Raw genomic sequence first — 18,866 nt, forward strand, 5'->3', positions numbered from 1 at the left:
GCAGCGTCGGATTCCGGGCGCATCTTGCATTTAGGATGAAAGCAGAAACCCCCCACCCCCAATAAATAAACAATTCACTCTCATTATTAAAAAACAACAACGTGTTAAATAAATAAATAGTGAATGTACGTTCTCTTACATTCTCACACATACACACACTCACAAAACACACACTTGATCACTGAACTCATTCACACTCTCACATATACGTCTCACATTCTCACTCAATCACACTCACTCTCATGCACACTCTTGCATGTATACAGACTCATATATGCAAAAAGTCTAACTCACACTCACTCTCTTTCGAGATCACTCTTACACAATCGATTGCACATGATCTCTCTCTTTTGCCCACACACACACACATACACACACACACACACAATCTCACTCGTGTACACACCCACACAAACACAGCAACACGCTATATCTCACCCACTCTCACTCTCTCACATGTATACAATCACACTTTCACACTCTCACCTATACTGTCTCTCACATAAATCTTCGTTCTTACACCACATACACACACTGTCTCGCACACATTCTTGCAACCTCTCTCTCATCCACACATGCTCACATTGATTTTCTCACTCTCTCGCATATGTACTCACATTCCAAAGAGTCTAACTCACACTCGCTCTCTCAGGAAAAAAAAATACTTTTCCGCACTTCATTGTACACTAGCTCACTCTCAGTCATGTACACACTTACACAAACACAGCAGCATTCTATGTCTCACCTACTCTCATTTTCTCCCCCTCTCACATATATACAATCACACTTTCACACTGTCTCACCTATACTGTCTCTCACATAAATCTTCGTTCTTACACACACATACACACACTGTCTCGCACACATTCTTGCAACCTCTCTCTCATTCACACATGCTCACATTGATTTTCTCACTCTGTCGCATATGTACTCACATTCCAAAGAGTCTAACTCACACTCGCTCTCTCAGGGAAAAAAACACTTTTCCGCACTTCATTGCACACTCACTCTCAGTCATGTACACACGAGCACAAACACAGAAACACTCTCACCCACTCTCATTCTCTCCCCCTCTCACATATATGCAATCACACATTCACAATGTCTCACTGATACTGTATCATGCATGAAATATTCACCCTTTCACACATACATACGCTGTCTCAGACACATTCTCGCGATCTCTCTCTCATGTTCTCATGTTCACACAGGCTCTCTCACGCCAAAATCACTCTCACATACATCCACAATCTCTCTACCAACATTCAACAACACTCTCGTGCCTCTCTATTCTTCATCACACATTGTCTATTTCAAACACATACACACACATTCTCAAACTCTCTCTCTTGCTCTCACACACGTGCACAAATCACTCTGACACACTCACACAATCACTCTCACATATTGTCTCACACATGCATACAGTCTCTTATTCTCTCACTCACACTCTCTCTCTCTCTCTCTCTCTCTCTCTCTCTCTCTCTCTCTCTCTCTCTCTCTCTCTCTCTCTCTCTCTCTCTGTCTCTCTCTCTGACACACACATGATAGTAGCAGCAGCAGCAGTAGTAGTAGTAGTAGTGTATTCGTGAAGTGTATTAAGTGTCCTAAATGGTTTTGCCCATCTGTTGCAGAGCTCGTAAATAAGACATCACGCTTGTCCGCCTTAAATTAAGGTCAAGTAAAAACATAAAAAATGCATTTCCTCTTCAGGAGAATTATTTATGATGATTGTTGCACCTCTCTCTCCACGCCGCCGCCAATCAATAACGGCATCGCCCCTGACAAAGTTGCGTGACCTCCGCCAGGAAAAGTGTTACACGGATAGCCGGGACATCAAGTATTTATCAGAGATGACAAGGGATCCGTGTTAGCCGCTAAGACGTCCAGCTTACGCGCCGCGCTCGTGCCTGCTGCGGATTTCAACAGTCGTGAGCTTGACCAGAATGTCTTATTAGCTACATGCTGTTGAAAATGAGAATCATTGAGATAATTGGCAAACAGATCAATGTTGAATAATTCACGGGTGCAAATGACAGCCAATGAATGTTTTACACCAGGAGAGGAGAATCCGTTTTTTTTAGTTAAATGCTGCCGAAACATCTAATCACACACACACAAAAAACAACATACATAATAGACAACCCAATGTTTTGGGTTATTTATTAAACCCCAGAAATTGGATCAAATGATTAACCCATTTAAAAAAAGGGTTGTTTGGTTGTTTTGTGGGTTATTCATTTATCTTTTGGTTTAAATAACCCCCCAAAAATGGGTCGGTCTCTTTCTAACCCAATTTGGGTTTATTTATTGGGTTAATTTTGACTCATTTTTGAGTGCACTTAATAAACAGTTGAGTAAAAAATAAACCAATATGGGCCAAAAAGGGACCAACCCAACTTTTGGGTTATTCATTTAAAATTGGGTCAAATGAATAACCAAAGCAAAACAAAACAACCCGATTTTTGCTGTTTTGTGGGTTATTCAATTTGTCAGTCTCTTTTTGAACGGTGTCGGGTGATTTTTGATCCAACAGGTTTTTTTTTTGCCAATTTGAACGTACTTTGTGATTTTTTTTCTCAATAAATTGACCAATTTTACCACAAATAAATGGATGTATAAAAAAAAATGATGTTTGTCTGCCAAATTTTCTAATTTTGACCCAATTTTACTGCATTGTATGCTGGGTCAAATCTATAATGTTGAAATCCAATTTTAACACAGTTTAAGATGTGTTTCTGCCAAGTTGACCACTTTTTGACACAATTTGACATTACTATACCAAATTGACCCGTTTTACCCCAATTTTATGTGCGTTTCTGCCAAATTTCCCAGTTTAACGCAATTTGATGTGTCCGTGTCATATTTAGCACCATTTTGAACTGAATTCACCAATCTTAATGACGTGTGTGCGTGATCAGAATCTGTCATTTTGAATCAATTTGAATCCAGATTGAATTATGTTTCGAAAAATCCTATTCACCATCAGCTGCTTCTCAAAACCGCTCATGACGGATTTTACATCAAGGCATTTACAGTCATTGTCTCAAAGCCTTGACAGAGGGCACGGCACGTTCAATGTATTTCTCTCCTTCTCTTTCACTCCCTCTCGCTTCGTCGTCATCGCCTCTGTTTCCTGGCGCGCGGTTGCCGGGCAGTTACCGCGGAAACGTGCTGCATTATTGATGGCGCGCACCCAAAAGCGTCCCCAAGCAGGGCCCGAGCGGCGTGCTAATGCGTCGCTAATATATGGAATGCCTCGTCTGATTGTCAGCACGTTCGGAAATGTCATCAAGACGTCGCAAAGTCACTTTGAAGTTCAGCAAGCGCCCGCTTTATTGAGCTTCATCGTTGGCAAACCCGCTAAGCGCAGATTTTTAAGTGATAATTATTTTTATAATTTTTTTTCATTTATCTAAGTCCCATTTTTCGTGGCGTGGCTTCAGTGTAGTCTGAACTTTTACCATGACTTGCCATATGTCAGTTTTAAAGTATTCTTGGACAAAGAGCTTGAAGCAAGCACACTTTGTCTCTTTTTTGGAGAACTGTGCGAGCGAGTCTTCTTTTCATTTCCTCACAGACATTTTTTATGATAGTGTCCTAAATAAAAAGAACAGGCCCTAACAAATATATTTTTAAGTATGTTTTAACATTTCACTTGTGTTTCAATTGGGGTAAAACACATTTTGAAATGCAGTTTTTTTTTCTTTCTAAATAGCTGATTTTTACCAATCAGGGAATGTATCCCACACAAAAAAAAGGTGTTTCACAGTACGTATGTGTTTACAGGGCTTTGGCAGGTGAAACAAGATCCGCAGAAGGTGACTCTTGGCTGCCATTTTGGCTCAGATCCCACCCACCAGTCACGCAAGGCAGTATTAAGGTCAGTGCCCAAATCACAAGACAGCATTTAGCAACATTTCACATGGTTCGCCACGTACACCCTTGCTCATGGGCAATCCAGACCACAATATTAGGAAGTATTGCACAATTTTTGTGCACTCAACTGCAGAAGGGATTAAGAGTGTATAGTTTATAGACTTTGACAAATGTCCAATTGTTAGCATAGTTGTATGTTTGTACAGCATTTGACAAATTTCCAAATTTTGACACAATTTAATCTTTGCCAAGTTTCCAAATGTTAGCATAATTGTATGTGTCTATCTGTTAAATTTGCCAATTTTAACACAATTTAATCTGTTTTAAATTTCAAAATAGTAGCACAATTGTATGTGTGTATCTGACAAATTTCTACATTTTGACAATTTATGTGTCTCAAATGGATTGACCAATTTTAACATAATTTAGCACAGCTACCAATTTCCACCCAATTTGATGTCTATATAGCCAAATTTCTAAAACACGATTTGATATGTATCTCCTCCAACTGTAATCTTGAAAACTTGCCAATTTGAACACAATTTTTGTCACCTTACTCAATAAAGTCACACAGGCTGACAGAATGTTTTTACATATGATTGCTTTACTCGCTGTCTGGAGTAACAGTAGCTTCTATTAAAGGATCAATGTGCGATAATTAGTCAGCGTGACTTGAGCATCACTCACCTGTTGTGCCCCCGAGGCGCCGCCGCCTCCTGCCCGTCACGCAGCTGTCACATCAGCCCTGCGCGGCACCCTCAATGGGCTCCATTGTACAGGGGCGCAGCCCCCCCCCCCCCTCCGCCAACTACACGGCACTAAACCCTTTGACCGGGGTGCACCATTCCAAGCCAATCTTCTTTCAAGCATCCTGCTAATCCCGTCCGTGTTAGAAAACAGCGTATGAAAAAGTAAAGCGCAGGCTGGGGTGGCCTGAGGGCGTCCGAACAAGAAGAAGAAGAAGCAAGATCTAGTGAGTCACTGAGCCTCAGCTCGGCGAGTGAGCGGCGTCGGGGCCGGGCGGCGAAGTTTATACGCGTCCTGGCTCCCCCTCGGCCCGGGGGACGAGATGAATAAATAATACAATAGATATTCCCATCATCATTATTTCATCGTCGGCGTAATGAGAGAGCGCCACCGCTTGTTTCCTGACGCACTACGCTACAGGTGAGGCGGCGGAGCCCTCCACCGAAAATTCCCTCACAAAACAAACCAGGATGGTCACAGAGTATCAGATCAGCCTCCAAGATCCAGACGATTAACTACTACATTAACAACTCCAATCATGAGAGTACCTATTACAACAACTACATCTATATTACAACTACAACAACGGCAATATCAACAGCTACATCTATTACATCTACTACAGCTAACGTTACATCTACTCCAGCTAACAAGTAAAACTTTGAGAACGACTATTACTCCAACGACATGAACAACTACAACTATGACAACTCTATACTATATCAACAAACATCATTTCCCTCTGTACTTGATTAGTCTGATGGAAATAGTCAAGTGTGAAGCTGCGTATTGCACATGCTTGGACACATGGCCACATGGGTGAATTTGGTGTCCCAGTTGCGTCTCATGTCCCTCGGGGACCTGGCGTCTCAGAGCCTTTGAGGGACGACCCCCCTCCCCCCCTTCGAAGACCACCCCCTCTTTCGACACAGGGAGCACCTCTATATTCACATACGTCCTTCCGTCCTCTAATCCTGTTAGTGCGAGACTGCTGGGGAGTCAAGGCCGCGGGTGTGTGTGTGTGTGTGCGTGTGTGTGTGTGAGGGGGACAATGACACAAAGACCCCCCCTGGGTTACACCAGCTGGATTTTTATATGTAGCTACACATTTTGTCAATGTTTTTTTGTAATTAATTTTTCCCCCCCGCAGATGAAAAGAACAAATTGTACTCCAGTGTCTGTCAAACTGAGCTAGCTAGGCTAGCATTAGATGCTAATGTTTTGGCATGTTATTTTCAATATTTTTTTTTTAGCCAAACTATGATAACTATAATAATAATAATTAGTATTGCTATTTTTAGATTAAAAAGGCCAACATGCTAACATTCAGATTCTCAATTATTGATCTGATTAAGATTCTCGTAATTATATTTGTCGCCAGCGTTCAAAACATTTAAGTCAGTAGGCTAGCGTACTGTAAGTAGCTAATATTATGGGACACTTTCCGATTTCAAAGTAAAAAGTATGATTTTTAATGCTAACTACTACATCAATAAAATTACCTTTGTTGTTTTTATTTGGCTAAATGAATTAAAAATTTGATCCATATGCTAAATGTTGTTGTTGTGAAAGTTAGAAGACTAGCGGAAGGTGCTAGCGTTTTCGGACACACTCAGTTTATTCAGTAAATAACTTTCTGGTAAACTCCAACTATGACAAGAACTACATGATGCGAAAGTCAGTAGACTAACAAAAAGTTCTAGGCTATTTTTTTTTTTAACCTCAACAATGACAATTGCTACGTCAATGATAAAATCTTTTTTGTCATTTTTATTTAGCTCAAAAAGCCGTTTAAAAAGGACCAACAAAAAAACCCATAAAAACTTAAGATGTACTTTTCTTCATTCGAGCCAGAGTTTTCCAAAACTTTCATTTCCAGTGGCTGAAAACTGTTATGAGGAGAAAAAAAAAGCCACTCCAGCCAGTTTCCATTTGTGTGCTCTGGCGTGCAGTACGTCACTCTGCATTTCTGGATCTATCTCTCTTGTCGTAATTTGAAAATAGCTCCGACTCGTGTCTATCTGGTTGTCCCTCCGGCGGCAAACATCAGAGACGCAAGTTCTGGGGAAATAAAACATTTGTGATGCGTGACATGTCTTTGCTTGTTTACGCCTTTTGTTTGACAGCGTGCTATTGTTGTAGTACAGCGCGCAGGATTTTGTTTGCATGCTAATGAGACACGGTGCCTCTCTAAGATGGAGGGGGACTCGGGGGGGGGGGGGGGGGTTGTCGTTTGATGCCTGGTTCTCGGTGGATCGAACCACTTCGGGGCAATGTTGGGATTCGACGGCCTGACTCGGAAACGGGGAGCCAACATGCCAACTTTCTCAAGGCAGCCGGTGAAATTACTATGACACAACCTACTATCTATATTAACGACTACAAATATGACAACTAGTACATTAACAGCTACAAAAACTCACACTCCATTTACAGCTATTACAACTCCTACTATGTTAACAACTATAACCACTGCTACACTAAAAATGCAACTACGACTTAACTTTAACTACTACATTAACAACTACAAAAACTACAACGTACCACATTAACCATAACTCCGGCTACATTAACAAGTACGATTACATTAACAACTACACCTATGACAATTACTACATTAACAACTACAACTTCTACTACATCAACAGCTAAAACTAAAACTCCTACTACTTAAACAACTTCAGCTGCTACAACATTAATACATTTGAAGTATGACTACAACTACCGCAACAACTACACGTATATATACTTTTTAAAATGTAACTGCCCACATTTATGGACTATTTTAGGCCACCGTATATCAAGGTCAAGTTGTGCAACGCGAGCATTTCCGATCTTATGATGTAGAGTTGATTTATCGAAACAGGTTAGTGTGCACGGGTTAGCTGGATGCTAACGGCGAGTAAACAGGCCGGGCCTGGGTGAAGCTTTTACACACCAATCTCGACCAACTTTACGTGCAAGTGCTGCAGGGCTACGTTGCATAATACATGAGCACTCAGTTAATCTATTGATCCAAAATATGTCTTCTGTCTTTTCTCCTCCGTCAGACTCGCTCGCCTTTTGTCGTCGCTGTTCTTACAATGTCAACAGAATCAGCTGTAACCACTACACAAACTGCAGCTACAACCTAAAAAAAATCTACCGCACAACTATGACAATTTAAACAGAACTCAAGTTATGCTAATGACAGAATGCTACAAATACAGTGACTCCTCCTATTACTACGTTAACAACTAGCTTGCAGCTATGACAACTACTACATTAACAATTTCAACTGTGACAACTACTACTACCTCAACAACAACTTAAACTATGACAACTCTTATTACATTAAACATTTCTACTGAGACAAGTCCTCCTACCACAACTACTACATTACCAACTATAACTCCTGAAACAACGAAGACAACCACTGCTCCATTAACCACTATACCCATTAAGACTAGTAATTGAGGTCAGGCTGGTCGTCTTGCCGAGTGTGACGCGCTGCAGCGATGACACACGGACGAGTGCGGGCTTGTCATCACTTCAAGCGGAAGGAACACGGTCTCCGTTTTCCGTCCGGGTTATACAAATTTGCAGGTAAAGTGCAAAGAGAGAGGATCTCTCCTCCTGAGAGAAGCGCTGACGTCTTTAATTTGTACTGGCAGACAATGAAATATTCACAAGGACCCCTACAGGCAATTACATTAAAAGTGTGTGGTTAGACACCGCCTACCCTTTGGCGAGGCCCCGCGACGCCCCCCACCAAGCACCCCCTCCCCACCTCAAAGGCCGGTTTGGTGAACTGTCGCGAAGTTTACAACGTCAGATTTTACCCGCCATGAATAATTCAAGGTGCAAGCGGGAAAAGGAGCAACGTGGAAAAGGCCGCGGTGGATGTCAGTGTGCGCTCGTTGCGCGGCGCAGCTTCCATTTGCTAAATGTGGCAGAAAGGCACGGCGTGGCGAGCGTGTTTTGCCCTGCTAAAAAGCTTGGCCGGACATCCGAGGAGTCCATCCAGCCCAACTACACACTTTATTTTTTACAACACGCTAACATGTTAGCATCAAGTGAAGGCGCGGGCAGCTCTGTTGTCAATTGCGAAAATCTGCAAACAACTGTGTGTAATTCTCTATAGATAGCGTTACAGAATTGGAAATTCAATTAGATGGATTTCTTAACTGGGGTCAAGAATGACCACCTTGCAGCTAGCATGCACACAATCATGAACCTGACTTAACTGCATTCGGTAGTGAGGCTCATCAATAGTTTTAGCTTATGGAGGACCAAAACTGCCAAAATTCAAAATAGATAAATGACTAAATAAAGAAATAAATGACTAAAAGTAAAAATAAAAGCAGATATAAAAAATACAATTAGAAAAGAAAAAAATATTAATGGATTTTTTTTAAATATATATTTATATATATATATACATAAATAAATACATTTGTATTTATTTATTTTAATTATATTTTTCTATATCCGTTTTTATTTTCACTTTTAGTCATTTATTGATTTTCAATTTTGGCAGTTTTGGTCCATACTGCCAGGACCAAATATTATTTAAATGAGGGGGGCGGTCCTTAGCGTGTCTTGGGTTGGCCTCCGCCATTGCAAACTGCCTTTCATCGGTCGAGTGAGCGGGTGGACAAACAAAGAAGTCTCGCTGACTTGTTGTTGGGCAACTCAAGTAGCAAGTTGTAGTGAGAGTGGACAAGATAGTCGTCCATTGCTGGAGTTCTCCAATGCAAGCCGGCGATACTTCCTTGTTCGCTGACCCGCTCACTCGACCAATGAAAGGCAGTTTGCAATGGCGGAGTCCAACCCAAGACACGTTTAGGACCGCCCCCTCATTTGAATCACATTTTGTCCTGGCAGTATGGACCAAAACTGCCAAAATTTTAAATAAATAAATGACTAAACAAATAAATAAATGACTAATTAAATAAAAGTGAAAATAAAAACGAATATAAAAAATATAATTAAAAAAATGAATAAATATATATATATATATATATATATATATATATATATATATATATATATACATATTTTTTGGTTTTTATTTCCTTTTTTTTTTTTTTTACATTTTCAATATATATATATTTTTATATCTGTTTTTATTTTCAGTTTTGGTCATCCATATTAGCTAGCGTACTCGCCTAAATAACATGCTAGGACAAGCTGGCGTGATATCATATGCCATCAAATATACGCACAAGAAATGTACACGTTAAACTGAGATTTTACTCAAAAATAAATGTTGGCAAAGTAGACTACAAGACTATTGTTGCACCATTCACAAAAGATGTAAATTAACTATATGTATAGAACGTATTTCATTATATGTTAGCATTAAGCTAGCATAATCTTTTGTCATGTCTTAGTTGAACATTTTGGTGTTTAAATAGACAATGTTTAATTTTGTATTATTTGTCAGTTTTACACACGGGAAGGCCAGTTGTATCAAATTTGACACAATCATGACTGGACCTTAACCAGATCGGCACCAAAAAAAAAAGAAAAGTAGATAAAGTTGGGTGAAATGAGGTCAGCGGACCTCCCTTACCTCACACCCGCCGACCTCGGTTGTTCTCGGCCTCCCCACAGCTGGGCACCATGCTGGTGTCGCCTTCCCGCAGGAGCGTCTCGCCCGCCTGCCTGCCTGCTCGGGTCCCAGAAGACGGCGGATGATGCATATTTGATGAGCGGGTCCCAGGGACCCTCTTGAGGGGGGCCGCACACATCGGGGACAATGGGCACCTCGCTCGGGTTACGCCGCACGCACGCTGCTCTTTTTTTTGCAGGCCACTGCTTGCAAACCTGTTACCAACAACAAAAGAATGTCATCATCATCATCATCAACATCATCATCATCATCATCATCATCATCATCCTCATCGTCATCATCGTCATTATCATTTATTATTAAAAAATGCCAATAAGAACGTTATTTTAAAAAATGTGGAAAGATGTCATTAAAAACCATTGATGTGTCTTATTTTCATACATTTAACCCTTTAAACTTTATAGTAATAATTGAAATGTGATTTTTCCCCTCATAGTCAAGAGTCAAAGTGACTGGCTGAATTATTAATGTTTTTCCCATTTCCTATATGGCTCTCATCTTCACTCTGTAAGGTCTTGTTTAATCTACTAATTGTGTCCTAATTAGCATATTATTAAATACACATAAACAATATAACATACAGTGATATGTGACATATGAAAAGTCTACACAATGCTGTTCAATTGCCAGGTTTTTGTGATGTGAAAAAAATGAGGCCAATTTTTTTTAAAGACGGTTGCAATTGTGTGCACACCGTCATTTAACTGGAATGCGGATGTGTTCAGGATTAACCAATGACATTCAAACCCTTGTTAAATGGGAGTCAGAACACCTGCCACCATTTCAAGTGCCTCTGATTAACCCTAAATGAAGTTTAGCTGTTTTAGTAGGCTTTTCCTGACATTTTTTGTTGTTGCTGAGTTGATTTAGTTACTTGGTTACGGATACTTGATTACAAAATGGATATATGGCTTTGCTGACAATCAACCAATCAAATTCAAAATTATGTTAAATCGCAGTCAGGAAACACCTGTCACCATTTAAAGTACCACTAATGAACAAAAAATAAACTTCAGTTATTCTAGTAGGCTTTTTCAGACATGTCCTGTGCAACCACACAGGATGTGGTTTTTTTTTTTTTTTTTTTTTTTCATCTACTTAATAAAAGTTTATTTTAAATGCAATTGACTCTATTTTTTGTTCAGACCTTGATACATTAGGCCTATATATAAAATAATAACATTAATAGAATAAATGATAACAATAAAATACATATTACATGTATTAAAAAAAAACAGTTGTACACAACAGTCAATGTTAAATGAGCAGGATTAATTTATGAATTGCATATAGACGGAGCGAGCCACTTGCCTCTGCAATCTCACGTGTGTGTTTGATTTAGGATTTTTTTGTATCTCCCCCTCTCTTCCACGACGACACCCGCAAAGTAAACGAAGCATGATTAATTAATGCATTAATTGCCATGAAAGTGAATGTGGTTCACGCAGGCAAGTAGGAGGAAATTCCTGCGCGCCTCACATCAATTAATAATCCCGAGCTGAATAAATAACTGTGTGTGTCTGTGTTTGCGAGTGTATGTGCGAGCGAAAGCGCGTTTTCGTGTTAGTATGTGTGGTCGCATTGTTTATTAATTGTGGGATCGGGTGATTAATCGACGATTATCAATTAGATTCAATTCTATATATACTAAATCATTTCTGTGCAATTTGTTACGCGCTTTTATGTAGTTTTATATTTTTAAATGACATGTTAGTGTTGTAGAATAAAATAAAAAAACATAAATAAAATGACTTTTTTTTTTCTACCAGAAGTAGCCTAATTAATGGGTACCTAAGAGTACCTATTGCAATGAGAAGCTAAATTATTCAAATCCGTCAAGGGACCCTAATCAATTGTTTCCCTCCTGCTCTTTAAATGTTATTTATATTTGTAATATATATTTAATTTATGTTTAATATTAAGTATTGATAAGCAAAAACCCACGTAGTTTTTTAAAGGCATATTTACGATTTTAAACTGATATTAAAAATATTTTTAGAAATCATCCTTTCATTCGAGGTTGAGTCTCTTTTCGGCGGTGTGTTTGAATTATATTTCTAATTTTTTTTATATAAGCATTTTTATATATAGTAAAAAACGAGATGTTTTTTTTTATTTATTTATTTTTTTTTTTTTTGCAGCGGGCCACCCAGCCAGCCTCGCTCTCTCCAAGCGCGACTTGACTGAGGAAAGAGGCACGCGAATGGGCGTGGTGAGACTCCGACTAGCTCGTTTTGATTGGCTGAGACGCCTTCTCGGGGCGTGGTTTACGCTCGGGCTCTCCCTATAAAACCTTCTAGAAAGGGGGGGGCCCTAGCTTCGTCTTCATCGTTCAAGTGTCCCACACGCGAGGATTGGAGGACTTTTTACTCCCTTTTTCCTTTTTAATACATTTTCGTGAAGTTTTTTTTCTTCTTCATATTTGTTGAAAGAGGACGACGGACTGCTGCCTTGCCTCCCCATCAGCGCCGTCATCATGATGTCGATGAACAGCAAGCAGCCGTTCAGCATGCACCCCATCCTGCACGAGCCCAAGTACACGCCGCTGCACTCCAGCTCCGAGGCCATCCGGCGGGCCTGCTTGCCCACGCCATCGGTGAGTCCCAAAATTGGCAAAACCATAATAATGAAAATACATCAAAAAATTAAATGTTAAAACTGGTAAAAAAAACTAACCTAGATTGATGCATGATATTTCGCTGCTTTAGTTCGTATCATCATCCTAATGTCATTTGATATTGTAATTAAATACATTTCCACATATTCAAGTGTCATTCATATTCAAATTCACGCCGGTCTTGTCTCATTGTATAGGCACAAATTATTCAAAAGGAAGTGTGTGTGTGTTTGAGGGAAAGGGGGGGGGGCAGTGTTGTAAATATTAATTTTAGATGAATGTCAATCCACGCTGCTGGCATACATTGCACAACATGCCACGCACACTAGGAAATGGGACGTTTCATTTCATTGGAGGGAGCAGGAAAGTCCATATAATTTGTTTTTAATTGGCAAATGTAAAGTTTTGAGTGAAGTATTTTTAAAATGTAGGTCTATAAGTAGCCTATAGTCTATCATAATTTTTAAGATAAAAAAGATACATTTTTAAACCACTCGGAAATATTGGAATAGGATAATTCAAATCAAGTTTTTTTTAAATAATCAACAATTACAGTACTGTATCTGGCTTTTTTAAATGCACTTGTTTTTGTTTTTGTTAAAAAAAAAAATCTTTGTAAAAACGAATATCACATAAATTGGCCAGCAATAAAGTTTGTTTCCAAAAAACGTGCGTGTGTGTGTGTGTGTTCGACGACTCTTTCCCTTCAGCTCCCCAGACACTTGGTTTGGTTTGGTTCTTTATTGAACATCTAAACACAAAGAAAACACATTACAAGTCTAAAATATAAATTGAAGCAAAAAAGAAAACCAAAATAGGAAGAGAGAAAAGAGTTTATATGTTCAACTTCCTGTCACATTGGAAATGCAATTAAACAGCAAGATGACCATATAAGGGCACGATATTATTTCACTTGACTCTTTAATTTGCCTATCAGTTTCCAGGCACTTAATTCTGATCGCGTTGAGAATAAAATCAAAAGCAAAATTACCATATGTCATCAGTGAAACTGAAATAAAAATTAAAATTACATATTTAATATATATAATGTATTTCAGATGTTGATTTCCGGTCAAAATGGGAGCAATATAACCATATATGTGCATGTTATTAATTTCTTACTAATTTCTTAATAGATCCGTATTTGGAAACGTTATTAAAATTGAAACTGCCCATCACATCACAGACACCTTCATAAAAGCAAAATGACCATATTTGGGCATGCCATTAAAATGTTAAATTTTAGTTAGCCTATTAGTCCCAATAAACTTTCAGTTACTGTATAAATATTAAAAACAGCGAAAAACAACCATGTGAGAATGTTATTAAACTTGACATTTGCCTTTATTTCCTGACTCTTCCGGTCACTATGTAACTCAAACTAACAGCAAAATGACAATTTATGGGCATGCCATTAAAATGGACACCTTGATTTGGGTTAGTTGTCGTCCATGTAAAAACAAATAATGACCGTTTATGTAGTCTGTTTTATTGATTATTGCATGATTAATGAGTGTACGCTCTAGACACTTCTGGTTAGTGTAAGTTAATTAAACAACAAAAATGACCGTATATGGTCATGCCATTTACATTTTAAGAAAAAATTATCCTATACACTATAAATTTAAATAACACTTGGAAATGACCATTAATAAGCATGCCATTAAATTTGCAGGAACTTCCGGTCACTGAAGACAATTAATGCAAAATGGCCATTTATGGGCTTGTCATGCTCACTTGCACATTTTAGTGTTAGTCAATATTTAATTTTGTTTATTTACTTCTTGTGTAGATTATATTTTTATTTATTTTCATTTATCGTATACGTATTTTTACTTTGCTGGTAAATAGCTGCTGTGATGATCGAATTACCCCCAAGGGATGAATCAAGTTTTTTTTTGTTTTTTTAATCGCGCTAGCCTGAACTTGTCATCTGCAATAGGACCATATAAGGGCATGTCATTCAACTTGATTTTAGCCACTTCCGGTGTCTAATTTTCCCGTCAATTTCTGACTACTTATGTGGATTTTGTCTATTTCTTTTCATTTTTTTGTGTGTGTACGGGCAGCTGCAAGGCAACATCTTCGCGGGCTTCGACGAGACGCTCCTGCAGCGGGCGGAGGCGCTGGCCGCCGTGGACATCGTGACCCAGAAGAGCCACCCGTTCAAGCCGGACGCCACCTACCACACCATGACCAGCATGACCAGCATGACGTGCACGCCCACGTCGTCGTCGGCGCACCTGCACCACCCGTCCGTGCTGACCTCGCACCACCACCACCCGGTGCACCACCACCAGCCGGCGCAGGGCCTGGAGGGCGACCTGCTGGAGCACCTGACGCCCGGCATCTCCCTGGGCGGCATGGCGGGCTCGGACGTGTGCTCCACGGCGTCGCACATGAGCGCCATCAACCACATGCAGCACCACCACCACCATCACCACCACCCGCACCACCCGCAGTCTATGAACATGCACGCGCACGGCCTGGGCTCGCACGGCTCCCTCGGGGGCGCGGCGGCGGGGGTGGTGGTGGGCGGCGGAGGCGTCGGGGGAGGCCCGGCGTGCGGCGACGTGGAGCCCGACCCCCGGGAGCTGGAGTCGTTCGCGGAGCGATTCAAGCAGCGGCGCATCAAGCTGGGCGTGACGCAGGCGGACGTGGGCTCGGCGCTGGCCAACCTGAAGATCCCCGGCGTGGGCTGCCTGAGCCAGAGCACCATCTGCCGCTTCGAGTCGCTGACGCTGTCGCACAACAACATGGTGGCGCTCAAGCCCATCCTGGAGGCCTGGCTGGAGGAGGCGGAGCGGGCGCAGCGCGAGAAGATGGCCAAGCCGGAGATCTTCAGCGGCGGCGACAAGAAGCGCAAGCGCACGTCCATCGCGGCCCCGGAGAAGCGCTCGCTCGAGGCCTACTTCGCCGTGCAGCCGCGGCCCTCGTCGGAGAAGATCGCCGCCATCGCCGAGAAGCTGGACCTCAAAAAGAACGTGGTGCGCGTCTGGTTCTGCAACCAGAGGCAGAAACAGAAGCGCATGAAGTTCTCGGCCACGCACTAAAAACAAACGAAAAGAAGAGAAGGAAAGGAAAGAAAGAAAGAAAGAAAAAGGCCCCATTTTTCTTATTTTCACTCCGGAGAGACAAATCATGGAGCGGCTGCTATTTTCGTGCCTCTACGGGACATTTCATCACCTCCAGCGTTGTGGGAGGTAGCGAAATACTTCGTTACTGTAACTAAGCAGATCCTTCAGGTATCTGTTCTTTATTTTTTTCTGACCACTTTTTTACTTTTACTCCGCAATTCAAATGCAACTTTGGCAAAATAGGCTTGTTACTACTTTGTTGTGTTTGTCTCTTAATGAGACGTTTCATCAGCTGTCGTTATGGAAGTTACGAAATACAAAAATACCTCGTGACTGTACTTGAGTATATTTCTTGGCGTCTGCACTTTGCTTGAGTATAGTTCTTTTTTGGACCTTATACTCCCAACATTTGAAAACAAATATCTGTACTTTCTCCTTACTTTTCTTAACTTTAGAAGATGACGTCATGACATAAAAAAGTCGTACATATAGATAGAAGTACTAACAAAAAAAAAAAAAAGAAGTGTCTAATTTGAAATTGCCTATAGGCGTACATTCCATGACCTCTTGTTATAAGTTACGAAATACAAATACTTTGTTACTTTACTTATGAAGATTTTTAGGACTTTTTTCTTAACACTTTTTACTTTATGCCCCTATATGAAAACAGCTTTGTACTTGCTGATATTTTTCTCAAATAATGACGTCATGACGAAAAATAGAGGCACAACTCTGATGAGAAGCAAAATATTCCCAATCCATTACTCTAAGATAATTTCTTAACGCAAACAGCTACAAGAATGATTTGTTATTCTAATGAGCTATAATAAAATAAAATAAAAACATTTTTGTACTCGATTGCATTTCAGAAAATACACTTTTTTAACTTTACTTTTAAGTTTAGCAGTCTTTTTCACCCTTTACTTAAGTATAGAGTGTGAATATTATTATCATTACATCATTTTTATTTTTTATTTTTTGAAGGTGATGAAATGTCTTGTATATGGTCAAAAACTGGACGAAGGATTGGAGGATTTGGATAAAAGCCCACCGTGACGGCAACACGCTCGGACTTCTTCATTCATAAGGCAATTATTGTACAAAGAAAATACAAATGACTCCCTTTTTATATTTATCATTGTATATATTGTGTGAATAGGCTGCACCGATGTATTGAATTGTTTTGTTGATTATTTTTGATGAAGATGTAAAAAAAAAAAAGTGAAAGAAACAGAAGCCACATGCATGTTTTTTTTGTTTTTGTTTTTAAATCGATCGAGGGCATCTTCTGTGCGAGTTCAGGAAATTCCCACCGGGACGAACGCATCGCAATAAGAAGAAGAAACACACAGTTGTGTCGTGGCTGTGTGTCTACCTCATTACTACACACACACACACACACACACACACACAGAGAAAAGTGTTCATGGTGATTTAACGCACATCACTCAAAAAACATATTTTTCTTGTTTTTTTTGTTTTGATGGTGGATTCGCAGTAGAAGGAAGTCACTGTAAAAAGCTGTCACCACAATGCTTTGACAATCAAGTATGACCATCCTTTTTTTTTCTTATTGATTATAGCAAACACTGCATCTCATTATTTATTCGCCCCCCCCACACACACATGGAACGCACTTTGTAGATACATAATTTATTTATTTCATTATTTAAACATGTTCCCCTCTTTTTGTCTTTATTTCAATTAATTTATTAGATTTTTTTTTTAATGAAAAGAATGGATTTCATTTGTGAAAGGGTGTTCTTCAATAATGTGTCTGTGTACATGACAGAAGCTGAAATAAAACGTGCACGTTTTACGTCATCATCGCACAGATTCCTGTATTATTATGAATATTTTCAGCATATTCAAGATCATTTATTGAGGGAAAATGTGTTTGCAATCATTGGCCGCTCTAAAAAAAAAGTTTGGGATTCATTTGATTGGATTAGACATTGGACTGTCCTTTTGATTGCATTTTAGTCATTGGGCAAAACCAAAACACAGTCACTGGCGTGTCTAACGATTCAGTCATTGGTCATTCTAAAAATAGTGATAAAACTTATCAGCTCAATTGCTGAAAACATCATTAGTCTCGCAAAAAAAGTTTTGACTTGGTGCACTTTGTAAATGCTGGAAACAGTATACAGTCATTGGCTTCTCTGCGACAACAGCGATTTGGTCATTGGTCATTCTAAAGTACATCTTAATTGTGTGTGACCAATGCTGAACATTTTCTGAAGTCATTGGTCACTCTAAAATGTGATCAGTTGTGAATGAATAATTTATGAAAACATGATACAGTCATTGGTCCCTCTAAATGAGTGTTTCAGTCATTGGCCTTTGAATGCTGAACACATTTTAGTCCCTGGTCACAAAAAACAAGAACCAATCCTATAGGCATCAATCACTCAATAAAGTAACCAATCAAATCTGACCAACGTGAAAAGTATTGTTAAGTCATTGGCCACTCTAAAATGTATTGATGACTTGTATATGGCCTACACTGTTAAAAGTGTAGTTGTTGGCCAGTTTAAAAAATGTCAGTAAATATGCTGACTGAAAAGCAGTTGCCAATGTCGTGACTTTAGACTCCAAATGTTAGGGCCTCCAAAAGTGAGGCTGGGGGCCCCAATATGGCCGCTGCCTGTTGCTGTGACTATTGCGCACCGTGAGAACACACACTTGTTGTTGTCTTATTTTTGTGTTGTGACTTCACGTTAAATTTTTTATGTGTTTGACTCAAAGTCAATTTGGTAAAGCCAACGTTATCAACATTCAGAGAGGCCTTCTTTTTGCATCATGCTTATTAAAATTGTTTTTACTTAAAAACATGATTTATTATACCAATGAAAGAGGTCTTATTTTAAGTTGATATTATTACTCTTTAAATCAATGAACGTAGCAAAAATTTAATGTAACAATATAA

At 39.7% G+C, this 18,866-nt stretch overlaps 1 protein-coding gene across 2 annotated transcripts; it reads left to right on the forward strand.

Annotated features, from left to right (window-relative positions):
- The first annotated feature begins 12,579 nt into the window (after positions 1 to 12,579).
- Positions 12,580 to 17,761, forward strand: pou4f4 (POU class 4 homeobox 4). 2 transcript variants are annotated; one of them, XR_015090410.1, is made up of 3 exons: positions 12,580 to 12,839; positions 14,930 to 16,105; positions 16,922 to 17,761. XR_015090410.1 is itself a non-coding variant. In XM_086057948.1 (2 exons), exons 1-2 carry the CDS (start codon positions 12,720 to 12,722, stop codon positions 15,911 to 15,913), a joined length of 1,104 nt encoding a protein of 367 aa, XP_085914074.1. In that variant the 5' UTR covers positions 12,580 to 12,719; the 3' UTR covers positions 15,914 to 17,761. The 2 variants fall into 2 exon arrangements, 1 of the variants encoding a protein (XP_085914074.1); XM_086057948.1 differs by having other exon boundaries at positions 14,930 to 17,761.
- The last annotated feature ends 1,105 nt before the right edge of the window (positions 17,762 to 18,866 follow it).

The sequence above is a fragment of the Leptonotus elevatus genome, chromosome 16 (genome assembly GCF_054856555.1).
Source record: "Leptonotus elevatus isolate MCC_2025b chromosome 16, RoL_Lele_1.0, whole genome shotgun sequence".
Classification (NCBI taxonomy): Eukaryota; Metazoa; Chordata; class Actinopteri; order Syngnathiformes; family Syngnathidae; genus Leptonotus; species Leptonotus elevatus.